This window comes from Sarcophilus harrisii, chromosome 4 (genome assembly GCF_902635505.1).
Source record: "Sarcophilus harrisii chromosome 4, mSarHar1.11, whole genome shotgun sequence".
Lineage (NCBI taxonomy): Eukaryota > Metazoa > Chordata > Mammalia > Dasyuromorphia > Dasyuridae > Sarcophilus > Sarcophilus harrisii.
In genome coordinates this window covers 136,573,181-136,589,407 of record NC_045429.1, presented here as the reverse complement: position 1 = coordinate 136,589,407, position 16,227 = coordinate 136,573,181, and the positions used below count along the sequence as shown (strand labels likewise).

At 35.1% G+C, this 16,227-nt stretch overlaps 1 protein-coding gene across 4 annotated transcripts in view; it reads left to right on the top strand.

The window, feature by feature from the left end:
- TIAM2 (TIAM Rac1 associated GEF 2) overlaps positions 1-16,227 on the top strand; it is a 278,343-nt gene that overhangs the window by 209,562 nt on the left and 52,554 nt on the right. For 2 of the 4 annotated variants that reach the window (XM_031937584.1, XM_012549423.3), the window contains one exon: positions 2,178-2,281. In XM_031937584.1, the coding sequence (XP_031793444.1) occupies positions 2,178-2,281 (104 nt within the window). Of the gene's footprint in view, positions 1-2,177; positions 2,282-4,730; positions 5,058-12,940; positions 13,452-16,227 lie in introns of those variants that run through there. The other 2 variants (XM_031937585.1, XM_023503297.2) reach the window with 2 other exon arrangements.

The following is a 16,227-nucleotide window of genomic DNA, read 5'->3' as shown; positions in this document are numbered from 1 at the left end:
AATAATGATCAAAGAACAGATGCCAAAAGTGTGTGGAAATCTTGATGAAATTAGCATTTCTGAACATTTTTCTTCTACTGAGTGCATAGTTGTAATGAAGAAAATACTTGTCATTGTTGATACAAAGTTATTTCCTTCTAAATTTTGTAGCATTTACACCAGTAAGAGAATGGGTTCATAAGATCTGAAACTAATTTCCTGGATGGGAAACTGGGGAATGTTGACTCACTTGAGCCAGCTGCTGCTCATGACGTGGGCAGAATGTAAAAGTGGAGCTATACATAGACTTGGTGGCATCCAGGACAAGATATCAATTTGGTGCTTGTTTTAAAAACTTTGTAAATAAGAATTGCAATTTTACCAGCCTCTGCTTAATTATTTTTTTTAACCAGCCTTCCCTCATTCCAGAAAAAGTACATGTAAAACAATGGAACCTGTATTTTAGAAAGTTGCTTGATGTCCTAGATCCTACCCGACTGTATCTCTTCCTTTCATCCTTTTAATATCCAAGTAATTCAAGGTGGCTCTAATGCTTCTGGGAACACTAGCTTTATAGAATTATGCAAAACACAGTTAACTTCTAAGGTTGTATTCAGGTTAGTTCTTTTAGAGCTTGCTTGAGAATTTCCTTGAGAGTCTTTTAAATCACAGATTACAATATGGAGGATGTTTCACTGTTGTCTAGATCCCCTTTTACCCTCATGCTCTCCTTTTTATACCCTGAAAATTTCATGTTGTTTTCTTAGCACAAAGAGAAGGCACATCTCCTTGGGACAAAAACTGGATGCACTGCATCGCTTTAGTCCATACCTAGTCATACTCCTATGGAAAATTTGAAGGTTTTTGCAGTCATTGCATACTGCATACTGGCCATGTGCAGAGAACTGCTAAGGATGTTCCTCTGATAGTGCAAACCTATACCTTCTATGACACTTGGAGTCTTAGAGAGTTTCCTAGAGCAACTTCATTGAAAATGAAATGAGTTGTCCATAGTCACACAGTTTATATGTACCAGAATAGGGATTTGAACCTGATTTTTCTAACTTTAAGACCAGTGCTCTATTCACTACTTGATGATGTGTTTCTGAATGCTGAAAGGTGGGGAATGAGGTATGAAGAAAGCACAAGTAGAGGTACTAATTGAAGACTACATCCCTTTTAGTACTTGAATGTATAGTTAAGTTGATGCATAACATTAATATTTCATGATTAAATTACCCAGGAAAAAAATGTCATGTGTCTGTTTTCCTGTTCCTGAGTTCTACAAACTTCATGGAGCTTTGGCCTCTAACTTTGTCTCTTGCTTCCATGCCTCCATCATACTTGGTTGGTCTTATACCAAATAAGTCCAGCCTATTTGTTCAGCTACATAGGTGTGTGATTTATGATCCTTGGTTTCAGCAGAAATAATTTGGCATCTTTCCTTTGAGGGGCCAATTTGTTGTTGGTGGAAAAAGTTAGAAGGAAAACTTTTCTGTTTTTTCTGAAAGAGAACTTTATTTCCACTAGTTTAGGGAGTTGCAAATTTAAAAGCTAATGGAAGGAGGTGATAAGAATGGGGTTATGTGCATAGTTATGGACTGGAAACAGCTCCATTTAAACTTAATCTTGTGTGTTAATTTCCACAATGGAACTTAGAAAGGGATGTTAATGCATTTTTTACTTTTAATTGAAAATCAAATTGTCTTAGCCTTTGGTAATTTTGGAAAAAATAAAATTCCACTTGCAAATGGGCAGATTCTGTTTTGTCGGGAGAAACTACCATGTGGTACCAGTTTGCTTCCAGCTTTGTGGATATTTGTCTTCAGTCAATGAAATGAGGTAAGTATGACATTGCCTATAGCTTGATTTAAGGCTCAGTCAGGGTGTCTAAAATTATATCATAAACTCCAAAGGAAAGAATAAAGAGGCTAAATGGTAACACAAATGAAGCTGCCTAAGAAATATAAGATAATAGAAAGAAGGTACTGGATGTTATAGGAAGAAGCTTAGATGTGGATTGGAGAAGAGCAGATTGATGTATTTTCTTACTTTACTGTTAATAACAACTTGCATCTCCATATTATTGTTTGGGCCTTCTTCTCCCTTTTCCCTTATGTAGCCTTTTTATATTTGATTTATACTTTTACCTGAAAATAGCCATGCTAAGTATTTGTATTTGTTGTTTTTAAATCCAGACTTCAGTAATGTTCCTGATGTTATGGCTGGTTTGAAAAGAAGCCAAACCGATGGTACTTTGGATCAGGTTTCCCACAGAGAAAAAACCGAACATACATTCAGGGTAAGATACCAAAATGTTTTATATTGACAGGAAAGACTTGGACTAAATTTAATTTTTAGCTTTTACCTGAATAAAGACAAAAATGAGAGCCTCTTGTCTACAGATTATTTGTTTTATTGATTTTACTTAATGAATGAAATGGCATTTTTTAAATTGAGGTACAACTAGGCGTCTCATTAACCTCATCTGTTCATTGTCTTTCACCTCTGTTCCTTCACTTCTACCAAAAATGGGTTGGCCTGTACTAAGATTAGCATGAACTTAGAAGCTTGTTATCCAGAAAGATCTGGTGGTTGAAAGGTGTTCACTAAAAAACTTATATATGGATGGATTTTATTCTTTCATAGATAAATGAAAATATAGATACCATCATCTCTACTTAGGAACCAGTTACTATGATTTCAGACTATTGGGGAAAGTTTGAAGATATATGTCTGCTAGAATTGGTGGCATCTAACACAACTTTAGCATGGCAGAATCAAAAGTTAAGGTTCCACTTCCCCTTCCCATTTATCTCCTTTGCTTCCTCCCTCTTTCCCCCATTAAATATAGGCCAATCTCAAGCCAAAAGATGAATATCTAAATGCCCTGATTCCTGATATTCTGGCATTGATTTCAGTTCTATTCACCTTTCACAGGAATCTAATTCTTTTATTAAACAGTAGCCTACTAGTATTTTCAGTTGCTACTATTATGTTTGTAAACTTATGAATAACCTATCTACAGTACACTCAGTATTGAAACTGATTTTAACCATTTTTCAGAAGAAAGTTCCTAGAACTTTTAACACAGAATCTTAGACTTTTATAAAAGACAACTCTGTTGGGTTTTTATGAATTGGTTTTAAAAAATAGATAATTACAAATATGAAGTTGAGTTAAATATTGACAGTAACTGTTGTGTATTTTTGTGTTTGTTTGTCTTAGTGATTTTCTTTCTTTTATAACTTGGTCAAGTCATACTTTTAAGTTTGTATAAGGGGAATACAATTTTTTCTTCAAATCTTATTTTATTATAAGACTCAGTATAATAAATATGCAAAAGTTTAAGATTTTGAAGTAATTTTGAAATGGACTATTTAATAGTACCATGCCAATCATAACATTTTAGGAAAAGGTTATTAAGCCCTAGGTGGCTAGATATTTAGGAAAGAATAAAAATAATGATTCTTTTTTTAACTTTGAGGCTATCTGAGCTTTTCATTGGCAAAATTGCTAAAGTGGTAATTTCTTGTTAAGAACATGCTGGTAAATTATTTGAATCCTTATGACCTCTTCTACATATGCAGCACTTAAATCTTTGAGGAACAAACTTGCTCATTGATATAAATGATGCTTCCTTAGAATTTCTTTTAAAATGTTTCCATTTTTACTGTTATGCAAATTATGAAATGGATTCACAGAAATAATATCAAAGGACCCTGAGGAAAGTGATGAGAGAAATCTTGAATCCTAAAAATGTTACTAGTGAGCAGGATTTATAATGGATGGAGGAGAAAATTCCTATTTTGAAGGACGTACGGAAAGAAATGTTTATGATTTTTCTATTCTACTTAATTTTTAAGTCACATTAATCAAAAACATAAAAACAATGAACTATTTTTTAAAAAATGAATTGGACAGTGTTTTCATATATGCCCAAATATGTCCTTAAAGAGAAACATCCAATCTTGGAGTCAGAAGACTTGGGTTAAAGCTCAGTTCTTGGTGGCAGGGTAACTTTGAAACAGATACTTATGGTCTCTCATAATAGTTTCCTTACCTACAAAATAGAATAAAGATAGTTGTACCACTTATTTCACTGATGGTGGTGGTTGTTTTTAGGAAAGCACTTTGTAAAGCTTAAAGCACTAAATAGATGTGCAAAGCCTGGAGCTTCCAGTTCAGAAAGGAAAAGATACTTTTATTTCCAAGGTTTTTCTTCATGCTTTTACTTTTCTTCTCTAGGGTGAAAAATTTCTTATCTGATTAGAGTCTAGTTAAACGTGGCCTGTTTTGTAGTTTTAATAAATAAGTACCCTAGACATCAGAAACAGGAGTAATTTCACTTGGAAATTAAATGCAGTTTGATTTGATGAAGCACAGCTGTAACGGGGCTTTTGACAGCCCCACATTTTCTGCCAATGATTCATAATTGATTGCTTTTTTTCTCCTCAAGGGTACCTATTAATGTCACTGCTTTTTGTATGACCCTGTCAGCGTCTCCAACATGTGTGGGATTAAAGAAAAATTGTTAACAATTTACATATAATATTGTAATAGTTTGGAGTTTGAAAAAGAATAAGTAATCATTCTTTTTGAGGTAGGGGGAGGAGGTGGAGTAAGTGGAAGACTTTCCTTATTCATTCTGGGAATAAAATGTATTAAACAATTAAGAAATGTATAGGAACCAAAATAGTTCTTGTGTTTAGCTTTCTACTAGTTTTTTCAGGCAACCCTGAAGACACAGCATTTTGTGATTTCTGCATGTACCTTTATGTTCTATAAGTTGGTGTGTTTCTGTAGATGGGCATCAGAGCCCAACTTAAAAATTCAGAAGAATGGGGGTGAATCTATTCTGGAATCATTGCATTTGCTTTGTGAAGACAAGATTGGTGGCGCTAGGAGGTCCTTATGATTGTAACTTGGGAGAACAGACAGTTTGGGATTATTTCATTGCACAGGGATGAGAGCAAGAGAGAAAGTGTGTGTTACTCATTTCCCAGCAGACTCCGCAGATGTAATCACTTTGTTCTTTGGGAGCAGATTTCTTTGAACTTTTCCATTGTATACGGCATGTAAGTAAACAAAAGCTTTGGTTCTAGTGGTTATGGAACAGATGTAGAAAATGTAGGCATGTTTGTATGATTTAACTTCATTTTTAAAAATTTTGATTTTGTTCTAAAAACTTTGTAGAATTACTATTTAGATGAAAAGATGTGCCTTTTTGTGGGAAGAGAGGAAATTTTGAGGGAAAAATTCATTACTTTTAAGTATATCTCATGGATATACCTTAATTGTGAATAAGGAAACTCAGGATGTTGTAGTACCCCCACCTTCAATTATTCTTTCTGGGGAGGGAGGTTTTATCTAAAGGGATACTGATTTAAAATAATTTTGGAGCTTAGCAATTTTGTATCATGAAAACAACAGAAACATTCTTGTATTTGAAATTTCAGAAAAAGAAGCCTATTTATGCTCAGTAATACATAAAGAGGAGATAAAAAGGAATTTAAATAGAATGTAATCTTGGGCTTCGTTAAATTAATTCATTAAAACAGAGTTCAGTGTATACCTTGCAACATGCTTACCACAGTGTGGACAAAATCCACACAAATGAAACCTCCCTTTCCTTAGGGGTAAGCAGGTTTTATACTTTGATAATTTCAATTCACTAATTTTTCAGCATTTTATGTAATTGCCTCATGGAGCCTTGGCAGTGGTTATTTTTGCAGTTGGTAGGCGTCCTGTTGATGGAACAGAAAGCATTGAAAAATCTGGTAATGCAGTGTGACAACTGTTTGTTGTGCTCCTTGCAATTTAATCATGTTTAAGCTATAGATTGTCCTATTTGTTAAAGGCAGAAAAATTGACATGTATTCAGGTTTAGGCTTTTGTTTGGTACACTGCACAAATATGACCTGCACCTGAAATTTAATTATTACTGTTTACTTAACTTCCTTTTTGGCTTTTCACATGAACTGCTGCTAAATAGCTTTTAAATGAAATAATAAATTTAAAAAACAGAATAAAAAAGAAAATATTAAAATTATTCCCCTCCCAGCCCTCCAAACACACTGAAATCTCGCTTTTATGGCTTTTGATGTCATAAAAGTCAGTGATATTGTTTGTGAAGATTTTTGTTAAGATTAAAACTAATATATAAGTTAATCATGTACAGTATTCTTTGAACATGGCTGCTTTTCTGCAAACTGATGTAATCTCTGTTCCTTTTAATTTTGTTCCTTCTTTCCTCTCCCCACCTCTTTTCCTCCATGGCCATTTCTGAATCCGCTTTTTTAGTTACATCTTAGGTATTCAAATAAACAATCAACATCCTTCAGTCATAGTCACCATTTACTAAAACACCCCTTTTTAGCCTGACTGTATACAGAGAATGAGACATGTTAATTTAGACTTCATTATAGATTGCCTTTTGTAATACTGATATATGCTCCTATTGTATTTAGCCACTGAGAGACAAAGGAGTTTGTTCTTTTTTATGTGGAAGATGAAGTTCCTCAGCTGCCTAATGTCCTCTGGAACGAATTGTTTGCAAAGCCAGGTGCAGAAAATAGTTAATAGTAAAAAATACGAAAAACTTAATGTGCAATGTCTCAAAGGGGTAAGGTGAACTCTATGTATTTCAGCTTCATGATGGTGTGGTATTAACATTAATTTCTACTGGTCTGTTCCATCACTTTGAAACACACAATTTTGAAGTAGGATACCGTAAGAACTGGGTCTTTTGTATCCTTTGCCATCTGAGCTAAGAGAAAGTCAGTTGATCTCTTTTTGGTAAGTTAGGTGCTGTGAGTTTATAGGATTTTACAAAGAGCAAGTTAAAATGTCAGATTAAAAATAGTATGGTATCGTTCCCTTTACCTTTAGCAGGGGGTAGACTATGGATATTGGAATGCTGAACAAAATGTGCTGTAGCTTTGATAATTGGGAAGCACCACCACTTGTTCTGAACATTTTAGGAAGAGACAATTCACTTCTTACATAAGCAATAAGTTAGTGTGGGCAACAGTGAATACAAAATGGGCAAGGTTTGAAAGTTGCATTTTCATACCAAACTCTCAAGTGCATCTCACTCTTTAGCAGCCTGTCTTTTTCAACACTGAACTTGTGTGTGTGTGTGTTTGTGTGTGTGTTTGCATGCACATGTGTCCTCTGTATGTTCCTGTGTGAGTGAGCTAGTTACATATCTATGGAGGGGAGAAAGAGATAGAAACAGAAAGACAGGGAGAGACAGAAACACTCCACCCTTGTGGAAGTTTTGGAGTATGAATGTGTAGTTTGAAATGAGCACGTCATGTTCTTTATATTTGTAAAAGCAATTATTAAAATCTTAATGATAAATTTAAAATAATATTTACCTCTTTTAATATTACTAATAACCCATCCTCCTTGATTTGTGCTTGATTAATTAGGCAGATGTCAGTGACTTGCCAGTTTTGTTCAGTCTGATAAGAAATGATGTGCCAAGTTGTAGCAATACCCATCCCTTTTTCCAGACTAGTGGTCATCAGCATTTTTTTAATGAAAAAGGATATGCTGATACTCATTAGTTGGTATTAGGAGAATTGTTCTCCATAATTTTGAAGTAAAAACAACAACTATAGCTAGTTTACATTAAATTTGTAGTGGCATTGGCAGGTCTATGCACTGAGAAGAAAGCAAGCGAGTTAAATGGAAAACATTTTAAAACACAGGCTTGTCCTAATAAAGAAAGAAGTTTGTGGTAAGTTTGAATAAAACAGTTTGTTGCTTGGACTGGAAAACAACACTGAGTCTGTTAGCTGAGACTTTTCCTATTCCTTGTCCCATCTAGTAGTGATGTTTCCGGTTCCCCACCCAACTTAAATCTGATGCCTTGTGGCTGTGGGACAGGATTTGAAGAATATTTTCTTTCAGTGATGTTCATAGGACTTCTTAGAGCTGCAGTAAGAGAGGCCAGTGGATTGTTGCCACCTGGCATGTTCTGGACTATCTAGATGCCTTAAGAAATAGAATTTGTTAATAGCAGGATCTTGACTGCTGAATAATTAAGTGACCTGGGGTAGAAGGGGGAGTGGCAAAGTACTTCACCTCCTGTACTTCTGACATTTTCTATTCAGTCTGTAAAAATTGCCAAAAAAGCTTTCAGAAAGGGGAAAAAACATCCTGAAATGGAGGGTTCATTGGGGATAGAAAAAAGACTTAAAGTGTCTGTCTCATTTACCCTCAGACCTTAGCTTTTCTGTTCAGTCATTTTTTTCTCTCCTCCCTTTGCTTCCCACATAGCAAACCTTTCTTCCCTTCTACTGTCAGTTCTTTTTTTCTCTCTTGCCTCCTATCCTGCTGCTTTTCATCCTAAATTATTTTTAAATTTTGGAACAATTGTTATTGTTGTTCACAGGCATTTTCAGAACAACCAAAGAGCATGATGAAAATAGGAAGGTATATAATAAACAACAGAATGTTAACTATGGAAAGGATGTCTTAGAAGTAGCATTGCTTCTGAAATAATGGATGAGTCATCAGACTAAGGGGAAGGCAGGAAGGAATCTGGGCTTGTCAGGTTGAACTCTGGCTCCTAAACTAGCTGGGACTAGGGCTATTAAATGTGTTTGTCTTTAAAATCAAAATGATGATTAATTAATGAAGTGCCTATGGGACTTTGCAAATACAAAGTGTTACACAAAGGTTTATTTCTGTTAGAAAGGACCATTTTTTTTTTTAAATGAACATTTCTTTTTTTAACATAATGGTTTATTTGCCACAAATACTTCCCATCTCTCCTGCTCCCTGAAACAACTATTATGCCATCAGAAGAACCTTTGTTTTCGCCAAAGCATAAAAAGATTTAAATTAAAGACCTTGGAAAGCTCCTTGCCATTGGTTGTAGTGAAGGAAAGGAGATCTAATCAATCTCTTCTGTTTTGAACCCTCCCAAGATATCTTGGGACTTATAATCTAGATTGCTTTCTTAAGGACCAGGCCTTAAACCAAAACCAGTCTGCTTCTAATTGGCCACATACAGGTCCTAAATCAAGCCCCATTTGGTCATTGTTTGGGTCCTAATTACCCAGATTGAGTATAAACCACAGTTATTTTTGCTTTGGCCAGAAATCATGTGGGTCTTCCCACGCCCCTTCCCAGATTCATTTATTCATTCATTCATTTAGATTTTTTTTGAACTAAGTGAAAGAGGAGATTCTTTGCTTCAATTGCTACCTGGTCTTAATCACTGGATGAGTTCAGCCTCAATCAAACTGAAACCTGTTGAAGACCTAAGCTTAAAAAAGGGCAAGATCTCCTATTTTATTCAGAGCCATCTTGATCTCTATATCTGGCCACTGGACCCAGGTGACTCTGGAGGACAAAGTGAAGGAGGTGACCTTGTCAGCCCTCCTTCACTTAAATCCAATTCACTTGCATGTCATGGCATCCCCACCCTGAAATATCATGATCCTCTTAGAGAATGAAGGACAAACAAACACAGAACCCACCAAATTCCCCACCTCATTTCTCTCAGCTCTCACCATCTTTGCTTCTGTCTTTACACTTTTCCTGACTTGGGCTTGGATAGAGGAAACTTAAGACAAAGATTCTCCTCTAATTAAGCCTTAAATCTGAAGGAGTCCTAAAATGCACCTACCAGTAGTGTTTCTTTTCAGGCAGCAGAAAAAAGCAGACTGCTCTAGCTGGAAGATCACTGAACTAGGAATCAGAAAATCTCTGATCTCTGCCTAGTTCTGATCCTAACTAGCTGTGTAACTTTTGGATATATAACAATAACAACAATAATAATTATAATTTCTATTGTGCTTTATGGTTGGCCAAACACCTTACATGAATTCATTTATTCTTCACAATATCCCTAAGTAATATCCTTATTTCACCGAGATGAAAACTGAGACCCAGAGAGCTTAAGTGAGTTGATGCTCACAGACACACAAATAGAATCAGAGGCTTGCTTTGGATGGGATTCCTTTCATGGTATTTACTTCTTCTGGTCTCAGTTTCCACAATTGTAAAATACAGTGTTGCAATACAGGAGTCCTAAGTTCCTTCCAGCTGAAATAAATTCTATGATTTCATGATTTTCTATTCTCTGCTCATTTATTGGTTCCAATGTCTTATTGTTTTTCTTAAAATGGTCATTTTCAAGACTATGAGGAAGAAATTGGCTTCCAACTAAGAAAAACTTAGATTCCAAATTGCTTTGCCATTGATTGACTTTGTTAACTTTATTTCAGTAAGTGAGGATGAAAATCTCAAAGAAAAATGAATGTTACTAAAGGTAGTTGTGAAAAAGAAAGGGCTAAAAAAAAGAGGAAAAAAAAAGAAAAAAAGAAAGGGTCATGATGTTGAAATAATTCTTCTCTACACCTTTGACTTCATCTATCTTATTTTAAAGGGAAAACATTATAGCACATAATTCAGTTTTCATAGTAATAGAACTGGGAAAACCTGTAACCCAACATCTTTATAGTCCAAATGAGTAAACTGAGGCCCAGAGAATCACATAACAGAGATTAGAACACTAGGCATCCTAACTAGTCCAGCAGTCTTTTGTCATAACATGCTGACTTGTGTTTTCATTTGGGTTCTTAATCAACAGGCATTTATTAATCATTTATATGTTTTTACACTTTGATGTGTAAGAAGATAAAAGGACAAAACAAAACTGTCTCTACCCTGGTCTTAACAGAGGAGATAATATAAATAAATATGTAAAAAAGAAATACAGGGAAGGAAGGACACTAGCAACTAGAAGCATCAAGAAAGGCTTCCTTTAAAGAATGTGACTAGTAGTTTCAAAGGAAACAAGGGATTCCAAGAACCTGGGGTGAAGGGGAAGGATTTTATTCCAGGCACAAAGTCATGGATAACATAAAAGACATAGGATTATATATACAAAGTTATGTATGAACAACTGCCAGAGAGTCAGTTTCATTCAACAAATATTTATTGAGTTTCTGCTATTTACACAGTCTGGTGCTCCTTGAGTCTAGGTGAGGGGCAATAGGTAATTGTGTTTGTTTTTTTATGACCAGGGCTAATTATTAAGAATTTTTAATACTCATTTGATGTATTCTTGAAACCACTTACATACATCTCACACAAGTGTATGAAAAGACAGACTATATTCAATTTTGGTTATGACCAAATATTCCTGAACTATTGATTACTAATCACATTCTGCAAACAAGTCTGAACCATTAAAAAAGTGTCATTTATTTTTTGTAGTCAACCAAAAAATCATTTCTTTCATCTATGTTAGTTAACAAATTTAATTTGGAGCCCTAAGCCAAAAGTTTGGAAAACGAAACAAAACAAACTCAAACCTGCTTCCTATTAGTGAACACAGGACAGTGTAGACCATTACTTTTTTTTTTTAAGGAGGAGGGAGAGAATCCTTATTGTTCAGAGGCTGCTTGAGAAGTAGCCATCTCTAGTACACTCAAAGTACTGTGTTAGTCTACTGCAAGGAGTGCATTATTTAATTTAGCCATTCCTGAAACTATCTACAAATTACCAAGTTTTTCTTCTCTCTTGCTTTCCCATACTTTTCCAGATTAACAATACTATTTACAAGTCAATCTTTTCCCAAGCTACATTGATTCTACATATCATGTGTTTGATATTACCAAGGAATTTAAAAAGCATGCCAACATGCCATAACTGTATTGCAGTACACAGAGTTTAAGCACAGGGCCTTTCTAGGAGACAGGTGGGCTTGATAAATGTTGAATTGCATTGCACAAAGACATTAGATGATTAACAGAGTTCTTAATTTGGACCTCTGTGTGTTTTACATTTTTTTTTTTATCCCTACAGTTCAATATAACTGGTTTCCTTTGTTATCTTATATGTATTATGCATTTAAAAATATTCTGAAAAGGGGGCTCATGATACTAAAGAGATAAAGAACCCTTCAATTGTGTAATATTGTTCATTGGCAAAGAAGGAGGGCAGTCCAAAATAAATGCTCTGTTTCTCTGTGAATTTTGTATTTTTTATTTTGAGCATTAAATTCTCACATGCTTGATTATTTTACTAAGAGGATGAATTAATCTGTGAATCAAGGATATATGTGTCTGGATCTCATTTTCTTTATATATAGACCCAAATAGCATGCTTCTTTAACCATTTCTTCTATGATTAATTCTAAAAATACATGAGGGTGATTTTGCTACAGATATTGATATGGTGTTCCAAAAATCTTAGTGCAGTTTTAAAGTGTTTATACCTTTTGCACTAAGATATTTGGAACATCCTCTAGCTATAACAGCTACTGTTGGGGATGCAAAGCAAAAAGTGAAACCATTTCTGTCTTTAAGAAACTTATATTATGTTGGTCAACACTGAATGTCAGTTTCATTTTTAAAGGAAAAGGGTTCAAGATATGGCAACAATTTTAGATTAAGATTTGTAAATAAAAAGGGTTGGTAGTGGTAGAGCAGTTGCTGAGTCATCCCCTATACTGATTTTAGACAGCTAGTGTGTCAGTAGATAGAGGAATGAATCTAAGGGCAGGAATACCTGACTTCAAATCATACCTCAGATACTTTATTAGCTATCCAACATATGACTCACTTTCCTAATTTGTAAAATGAGATAATAGCACCTTCCTTTCAGGGTTGTTGACTGTGAGGTTCAAATCAGATGACATTTGTATAGTTCTATGCAAAAATGTTAGCTATTATTATCTAGGTTTTAGTATTTTTAGCCCTTCATCAACAACTAATTATTCAAAATCAAGACTCAATTATGATACAAAGTACAATCACTCACCTGCTGTTCTTAATAGCAGGATAAAAAACAGGGAAACAACTGTTTTATAAAAATCTATTTATCATTATGACATAAGAAAAATTAATATTTTGCCTTACAAGGTGTCCGCTTTATCATTTTCCTTAATTTTTATTCCTTTTATTCTTATCTCTCTCATTTAATATAGTTTTCTCATTTAATAATTCTTTTGCCATAATTACATTTCCATTTAAGTTTAAAACATCAACAGCAGCAACAACCCAGCTGTTAGAAAAGAAATTTTAATTTGCAAGTGCCCATAAGGTGCTGACCTGTCATTTGTACTATTTGGGGATTTCAGAATTAACTGCTTGTAAACCCACAAAGTTTGCATAATTCCTGCAATCAGCATTCTTTGTCTTCAAACAAGCTTCTTTCAAAAGACAAAGAACCAGTTTTATGTCAAGGTTACACATCAGCCACGGAACAAAGGGCATTCAAAATAAGAAAGATGCATGTGCCACAATATAGTGGTAACCGCAAGGCATCCGGGATGTTGCAAAGTGAGCACCTTTGTGCTGATTGTCCGTTAGAAAGAGGCTGTCCTTTTTGTGCAGTTCTCAGTCAGTATGATGCAGTCTCACTTTGCAAGGGCTCATTCTTTAATATGGTGTTACTATATAGGTGTTGACTGCATTTGCTTGGCTAACAAGTCAATTTTTCAGGTGAGATTTTTTTAAAGTTATTTTTTTGTGTATACCTGGGTGAGAAAAAAGCTTTTCTTCCTAATGTCTCATTTATTTTGTCTTCTGTATCTGTCTTAGATTTGATTGAACCTCAGAGTAAATGTGAAAAAAAGGTCTCTGTTTATGCATGTTTGAGCATCCTTGTTAGTTGCACACATGACAGCTTCTTCGGTAGTGATCTACATGCTACCATGGAAAACATGACCAAAACTTATTTTGCTGACACAGCTTTTCAAAAGTTGGTTTGAGATGGCCAGGCCTTGTGTAAAGATTAGTAATTAGGAATGTGGTTTTATTTTAATGCTTTCTTTCTATCTGCTGTTCTGTCAAAGTATTTTTTCTGAAAATCTAACCATATCATGCTCCCTACTGAATACAAGTGACTCCCTATTATCGCCATGATTAAAAAAAAATCTTCTATTTGGCTTTTAAATACCTTCCTATCTTTTCAGTTTTTTTGTCCTTGATTCCCCTTTATATCCAGCAACACTAACCTTCTTGAAGTTCCTCTAGGACACTCCATGTTCTCTCTTTTTGACTTTTCACTGTCTTTCCTCTATGCTTAGAATGTTCTCCCTCTTCATTTTTGTCCCCTGTCTTCCTTGGCTTAAGACTCTCCTCAAATCCCACATATGAGAGGTTTTTTTTGTTTTTTTTGTTTTTTTTCAGAATTCCCTTTCCTACCACTGTGATTCCCTTTAAGATGATCTCCTATTTACACTATATATATAGGCCTATGCACGTGCACACACAGACATATATTGTGTGTATCTAAATCAATGTTTATCTATCTATCCATCCATCTTGTATGTCCATAGTTGGTTGAATGTTGTCTCTTCCACTCCCCCTTCCCCCATTAGAATGAAAGTTCTTTTAGAGCAGAATTTTTTGTTGCTGTTTTTTGTTTTTTCTTTCTTTGTATCCCTTTCACTTAGCATAATGCCTAGCTTACAGTAAATGCTTCATAAATTTTTGTTGACTGACTCCCCTTTCCATAGTAAACTTAAAAATAGATTTTACTGGTTTTCTTGATAGCAACAAAATTCACTTCTATATGTGCACACTAGATAATTGTCTTTTTCAAATTATTCTTATTTTAACACAAATAAGTATGTTGGAAAGTCCCAACAATAAGGAGAAAAGCCAGAGCAAATGGCACAGACTCTCACATTGCAGTTATTCAGAAAAACAAAGGTTGCAGAAATAGCTTTATGCTTAAAAGATCATGAAGGCATCAAGAGGGATCTGTGTCAGTCTTTACTTATGGTTCTAGAGAGATATCATGGCAGAGCAGAAAGCACTCTGGCATTTTGGTGTAAGAAGAGGAGGTTTGGAGCTTAGCCCAGATTTTCACTAGCTGTGAGATCTTGCACAAGTTGGTCCTTTTCTCTGATGCTCAATTTTCCCCCTTTTAAAATGGTGATCCTAGTATACCACTGGCATCTAGGATTTCGCTGAAGAAGAGGAATTCCTCCCAAACTTTAGGATATCAGTTTAATATTTTGTGAGTTTGGGGATTTGTGCCATATTTAGTTATTTCCTGCTTCTTGAAGGAAAAGGGCAGAGTATTGCAGGGCAAAGAATGAAAAACAAACCCTGGAGTCAAATCCTTAATGCTTTGGTTTTATGATCATACAATTTAGAAGTCATTTAGAGGATTGTTGTGAGAGAAAGATTTGGGGGAAATCAAAATGCTTGGTAATCACATGGAAGCCCATGTTGTTATTATTACTCTTTTCACTCTGGCTCAGTGTTTGACATGGCAATAATCTTTTTTTTCTTTCTTTTTTTTTTTTAAAGTTTGCTTCTTATACAGAAACTTTAAAAAAAAACTTCCTGTTGCTTCAAAACAAAACAAAAAATTCAGCTTAAGCAAAAACCTTTGCGCCTCAGTTAATAACACTTGTGAAACATGGAATCTTCCTACTCTCTTCTTGCTTTTCCTTCCTGCTGGCCTTTTAAAGAAGAGAAAATCTAGCTAAAATTTATTGAGAGAGCTTTGCATTAATAGAACTTGGTATATAAACAACTGAAATTTTGAGTAGGGTACAAGATTTGAAAGGGAAAAAAATAACACAAAAGTGTCATAAACAAGCAAAATAGCTTGAGATAGAGTTAGGAGAGAGGTCTGTATAGATAACTTAATGTATGTATTTGGTGGTGGGCAGGGACTTGGAGCTGTATGAGAATTCTTATTTTTGTACTTATTAGAAGCACATGTTTTAACTGCTGCCCTTCTTGTAATGGATTCTCTTTTTGGATAGTTTCCTAAAGTCTCAGGCTGGAATTATGCCTCCTGTGCTTCACCATTATGAAAATGGAGTAGAGATTCATTTCCCCTCCTCAGTTTTGCCTTAAGAGAGTATTTAAATGCAATGCTAGAGGATGGTCTTTATGGTTTTAGGGTTTGCCTGTGGCTTCACCACAGAACCAAGGAGGCAGCCCACAAGGGCCAGAATTGAGTCCAGGAAGTAAATACCTACACCCTTCTACCTAGACCCTGAGCTTAGAATCATGTCTTCTTGTAAGGGCAGGGAGAGGAAAGAGAGTGGTGGTGGTGGTTTGGCTTCATTCTGGAGGTTCATGTGTCAGGATAACTGAAACTTTGGGGCTTGACTGTTGTTATCACTTCTTTCTGTCATTACCTACTGTTGTTTTGGATTATTGAATCAAGCTAATAGCTAGGGTCTGTCTGGCTTTTCCTAACTCCTGCAAAGGGCATAAAAAGGAAAGTATACACTGGTATACTGAAGAC